Source organism: Ranitomeya imitator, chromosome 1 (genome assembly GCF_032444005.1).
Source record: "Ranitomeya imitator isolate aRanImi1 chromosome 1, aRanImi1.pri, whole genome shotgun sequence".
Lineage (NCBI taxonomy): Eukaryota > Metazoa > Chordata > Amphibia > Anura > Dendrobatidae > Ranitomeya > Ranitomeya imitator.
The window spans coordinates 78662137-78668136 of NC_091282.1; the positions used below are offsets into that span (position 1 = coordinate 78662137).

The 6000-nt window shown below is 54.0% G+C and overlaps 1 protein-coding gene across 2 annotated transcripts in view; it reads right to left on the reverse strand.

The window, feature by feature from the left end:
* The window catches only part of SNX18 (sorting nexin 18), a 71197-nt gene extending 66975 nt beyond the window's left edge, over positions 1 to 4222 (reverse strand). The window contains exon 1 of one of the 2 annotated variants that reach the window (XM_069748474.1): positions 2524 to 4222. In XM_069748474.1, coding sequence (XP_069604575.1) covers positions 2524 to 3979 — 1456 coding nt within the window. In that variant the 5' untranslated portion in view covers positions 3980 to 4222. The remainder of the gene's footprint in view (positions 1 to 2523) is intronic. The other variant, XM_069748466.1, reaches the window with a different exon arrangement.
* Positions 4223 to 6000: the final 1778 nt, after the last annotated feature.

The window sequence follows — 6000 nt, forward strand, 5'->3', positions numbered from 1 at the left end:
CACCAATTACTACTACATGTTGTCTACCTGCAAGCAGAGGAAAACTTGAGCACTATCGCAACCTCAAGGTTTCCCCGGTAAGATCACATTTCTTGTGATCTTCAAGCGACCCATTAATTGCTATGATTTTTACCACAACTCTCGAGTGACTTATTCTCACCATGGAGCCCCAAACCTTTAAAGGTATAAAACGGGGTTAAAAACTGGCTGACTATACTTGCAATAAAACAAAAACATCAAATTTCGACTCTCGACAGCCCTGGCGATCAGTTGAATATTTAGCCCACACCCCTTTCTAGAGCGCCGGAGCTCATACAATCAGCTGGGGTCCCAGGAGTTGGACTATCTAGTCTAAGAATAGGCAATTTTGTTTAAGTCGTGGCAAAATCTAATTATATGGTCCGATTAGCACATGGCATAGATTTTCCACTCTTTTTTTTCTTTATAATGCAGTGTGGCACAACTTCTCGAAATTTGTTACATACATATGTGCCTATAGATGTGTACATGTGCCAGTGATATACCATGGGGTGTGGGTGGGTTGTCCCCATTGTTTTACCAGTTACATGCACACATATACTGCAGTCTGCTAGCCGCACCACAAGGTCACAAACAAAACTGAGCCAAGTCACTTTGAGACATAAAGCTGCTGATAAGAAGAGAATAGGAGTGGAGGTGCCATAACAGCCCCCAGTGCTGGAGCTTCCTGGTGGCCTTTGCCCCATTGTTTCCCATATACGTCGGTGCCACCATTACAGCTCCCTTGGGGAAACCCTAGCTGGTGGCTGACAACTCCCCAAATGAACCAACATAATGGTTTTCACCCAGCTTACCAAGAATCAGATGATTAGGAAATAATGTCATCAGTGTGGCAAGAAGAATGCCCCAATACTTACTGACAATGTTAGGATTCGGGACAAAGAAATTATAGAACCTAAAAATGAAAAGGTCTTACCACCAAATCACCGAGGGGCTCACAACTAAAACAAAACATGACACAATCATAAAGGGTAGACTTGTGGTAAATCAACTAGAAAGGCTATAGAGGTGTAAGAAGAGGGTGCCCTAGACAGAGTTGGTGCAAATCGATTATCAGGACCCAGTCAAAATGCCATGTCAGTCATTTGTGGCCACGGGATGGTAGCCCCAAGAATGGCCCCCAACCTCCAGCCATCAGAGGCCAAGCTGGTAAATCAAAAGAAGAACCATGGATGCTAGGAGGTGGTTCCTAGGGCTTCCGGCCAGAGACTACAGATTACGGACCGCGTCGACTGAGTCCTGCAAATCAATTTCCACCAACTCCAGTCCTAGATGGTCTTACCCCCATCATACTTCAATTATACAACCTATCGATACATATCAAATATCCATGGCAGTAACACCCCCTTCAAAATCACACCGCTAATTTACATGGGCCATTAAGGGTATGTGCCCACCATCAGGAACTGCTGCAGGTTGGACACTGCGTACTTATACAGCATCAAACCAACCTGCTACAGTATAGTGGGTGGGAATTCTAGAAATGCCATGTCCACTGTGGGTCCACAGACACTGACATGCGGAGCGTCTTTCCAGACAGCGGCATGTGAATTTCACCCATAGAATGTATTGGATGGGGTAAATCCACATGGTTCAGTGATCGCATATGGATTTACCTGCGTTCAATAGAAGGGAGCGCTTTGGACACAGCGAACCTGACTCCAAACGCTGCTAGTTTCGGATCCAAAGCCACCAGGCCTATGTCCCACTAAGGCCGGGGCTACATGGTGACATGTCAGGTGACACTGAGATCGTGGTGATGCATTGTGACATCGCAGCTAATGATTTCCTATTGTGTCATATCATGTGTTGGATTTCCTGTCGCTCGTTTCAAACCACTTACGACTCACTAGCCATGGACTTCAATGAGGCGTGCATGCAAACTGTCTGTGCTTTGAGCCATTTTTATTGAAGAATCACAGTTCTAAAAGTCGGGCAACAACAAGTCGCAGAGAAGTTGCACAGATTTTTTTTGGTGAAGCCAAGATTTGCTGTCGCCGTGTCCTGTCTAAACTAAGATCAGGTCTATGGGCCAGGGTGTACAGAAGTATTCACACACAATATAGGCTGGACCGTGGTAAGAACCGACGAGACATTACAGAAGACACAAACGGAAGGCTTCCAAGAAAACCTCAACGTTCTGTGCAATCTGACACTTCTACACAACCATCACACAGAAACCTCACAGGACATGAAGATCACAATGTCGCCTCTGATTGGCAATGTGGGCACAACACAAAAACTGATGCCAAGTGTCCAGACCTGCGGGACATCTGCTTGAGCTTTGCCACATTGGACCACAAGGTTAATCGCAAACAAGTCGCATACTGATCGCACACATTTTTTTTGGTGGGGGGGGAATGCAAATTGATGTCACGTAACGTTAACCCTGGTCTTAGAGAGTTGTAACATGGGAGGTGGCACAATATTCCCCCGATGCCACCTGACCTGTAAGAGAAGAGACAAGCAGTGACGCAATGTTACCTCTCTGGACGTGGATGATGTCGGGGAAGTTGGCCAGGTGACCCTGATACGCGGCTAACAAGTCCATGATGGGGTTCAGGTCCTGGCGAGGTTGCTCTGCAAACATTTCCCCGATGGCATCATAGGCATCCGCCGTGAAAGACATGGCCTGATTCAGCCCACCAGAAAAGGCCTGCTGGTCGATCTCAAAGGCCTGTCCCAATCCCTTGAAAGCCATTCCCACCTTCTGGTACTCCTTCTTGAAGCCCGAGGCTTGCTTACGGGCAAACTCCCCTGCGGTGTGATTGAGTAAGAGGACTCCCTCATCCATCCTTTTGGCAAATGACTTGAAGGCATCCAGCTTGGCCTCCACATCTTGCGGTTCCAGGATAGCGGCCCCCGGCACGGTGCTGAGGGTCAAGAAGAAGTTGGCCCCCACCATCTCATCCTTCTCGCACTTCCGCTTGCCTTGTTTCCACGCTTTCTCATCCGAGCAGGTTAGGAAGTGCTGGAAAGCGTCGCACCGGGACAGCACCGGGTGGCTGCACATGTGATCCATCCACCACACCAGGCCTTTCCGCCGCTTAGAGATAAAGTCCTCCTCGAAGCGCCCGGTGGCTTGTTTCTCAGGGATGCGGGGCACAGAGATGACCGGGAACTTCTCCAACAGTCGGGCATAGAGCCAGTCGAAGTGCTTGTAGCGGCGGTGGACTTGCTGCCCGGTGTGGCTGGGCAGCAGGCGGTAGGAGATGTAGCTCTTCATGCCCTTAAACTTGGTCTGCTTGGTGGGCTCGTCTATGGTGCAACCAAAGGGATACGGGTTCTCCTGCCACTCCGGCCCGTGCGGACCCTGCACCACACACAGCTTGTCCCCGTCCCGCACAAACCCCGCAGCTTCCCCTAGCACGAAGGCCTCGCCGCCGCTCTTCACGAAGGCCGAGAAGCGGTTGAGGTTGCGGCTGACGGTGGCGGAGCCCTTGGCGGCCTGGGACGACACAGAGGCAGCGGTGGAGGTGGTGGTGGAGTAAGAGCCGGGGATGGACATGCGGTACCTGCTGCTGTCGTAGTCATGGAAACCGCCTCCATAGTAACCGGGAGTCGGGGCCTCATCCGCGGCGGTGGAGCTGCTGTCGTCCCACTCATCGTCCCAGTCGTCGTCGCTGGGCTGGCTGTGCTGGTAGCGGGACGAGTAGCTCGGGGGCGCCGGGGCCGGCTCGTACCCGCCGGGGGGCAGGTTAGCATAGCGGGAATCAGACGGAGGTGGTGGCGGCGGCGGCGGAGGAGCGGCGGCGTCTGCCCGGACGATCTCCACATAGGAGGCAGGGAAGAGCCCCCGCTCCCCGCGGCTGTTCACTCCCTCCAGCCAGCCCTCGATGTCCTGCTCGCTGCACAGGCTCAGCGTCTCCGCCTCCCGCAGGGACACCTCGCCCGGGTTCTCGGCTCGGAAGTCGTACAGAGCGCGGGCCCGGAGAGCCATGATGGCGGCTGTGAGGACGGGAGCGACCGCCGGACACTGAGCCGTGACCGGGGGAGACGGAGCCGAGCCGCGGCCTAACTCCTCCCCGGCCCGGCCTCCCCTGCTCCTCCCCCGGCCGGCCTCCTCTCCGGCCGGCTTCTTCTCCCGCCCCAGCCGGCCTCTCTCCGTAATCTCCCGTCCTCTCACTCAGTCACGTTTCCTGCTTTTCCTCTTCCCCCGGGTCTGGTTCTCCTACCGCAGGCGGCCTGTCCTCACCCCGGCCAGCCTCCTCTCCCTCAAGTCCCATCCTCCCCGGGGCCGGCCCCTCTCCATCATCTCCCGGCCTCTCCTCCACTGGCCGGCCTCTCTCCATCATGGCCCGTCCTCTCTACCTCCCCCGGGCCGACTTCCCCTCCCTAATCTCCCGTCCTCTCCCCCCGGCCGGCTTCTCCTCCACCGGCGGCCTCTCTCCATCAATTCATCTCCCGTCCTCCTCCTCCCCGAATATCTGTCCGCAGCTTCTCATTTCATCCCCCCAGGACAGGACGGGACCACCCTCCGGTAACACCCGGGGGCCCCTCACCCTCCGGTAACACCCGGGGGCCCCTCACCCTCCGGTAACACCCGGGGGCCCCTCACCCTCCGGTAACACCCGGGGGCCCCTCACCCTCCGGTAACACCCGGGGGCCCCCTCACCCTCCGGTAACACCCAGGGGCCCCATCACCCTCCAGTAACACCCAGGGGCCCCATCACCCTCCAGTAACACCCAGGGGCCCCTCACCCTCCGGTAACACCCAGGGGCCCCTCACCCTCCGGTAACACCCGGGGGCCCCGGCCCCATCACCCTCCAGTAACACCCAGGGGCCCCTCACCCTCCGGTAACACCCGGGGGCCCCGGCCCCATCACCCTCCAGTAACACCCGGGGGCCCCTCACCCTCCGGTAACACCCGGGGGCCCCTCACCCTCCGGTAACACCCGGGGGCCCCCTCACCCTCCGGTAACACCCAGGGGCCCCATCACCCTCCAGTAACACCCAGGGGCCCCTCACCCTCCGGTAACACCCGGGGGCCCCCTCACCCTCCGGTAACACCCGGGGGCCCCCTCACCCTCCGGTAACACCCAGGGGCCCCTCACCCTCCGGTAACACCCGGGGGCCCCGGCCCCATCACCCTCCGGTAACACCCGGGGGCCCCTCACCCTCCGGTAACACCCGGGGGCCCCCTCACCTCTTTGGCTTTGTCCTCACCTTCCCAGAGCAGTAACCTTTTTCTTTCACCCTTGGAGTTGGGCAGAATCCGGTGTCTGTACGACTTTCTTTAGGGCAATGTTCACACAGGGCGTTTTTCAGCTTTTTTCTTTCTGAAGCAAAACCTGGCCTCTTGGCAGGAAAGAAGCTGCTGCAAAAACGCAGGTTTTGCTGCTTTTTTTTTTTTTGTGCTTTTTTTTTCCTGTGGTTTTGTCGTGGTACTTTTTTTTTTTTTTGCACAATGGAGAATGTCGCTAATTTCAGAGTTTTTCACCCACTGAAAACAGAGGTATCCGGTTTTACTGCATTCTTTGTGCCAAAACTGGATTCTATAGAATAGGACTTTATTTTCAGCACTAAACCTTATCAGCATGCACAAGACACAGATCTAACATGCAAAAACTGTAAAAAAAAAAATACAAGAAAAACCTGTTTATTTTTCTGCAGCTTCTTTCCTGCCAATAGATCGGGTTTTGCTGCAGAAAAAACGTGTAGTGTGAACTTACCTTTAATCAGGTCTTGGCACAAACACAAAAAAATCTGCAAAACCTGATACCTGCATTTTTTTAATGTGTATTTTCAACATTTTTTTCACCACCCATTACTTTCAATAGGTGAAAAATGTTGAAAGAAGTGACCTGCTCTATTGTGCAAAAAACAAGCAAAGCTCAAAATACTGAGGACAAAACCCAAGCTGTGTGCATGCGATTTCTGAAATCTCATAGGCTTTGCTGGTACTGTAAAACGCAGCTGGAAATTTGCATTAAAAAGCTGCAAAAACTCCGAGTGTGAAC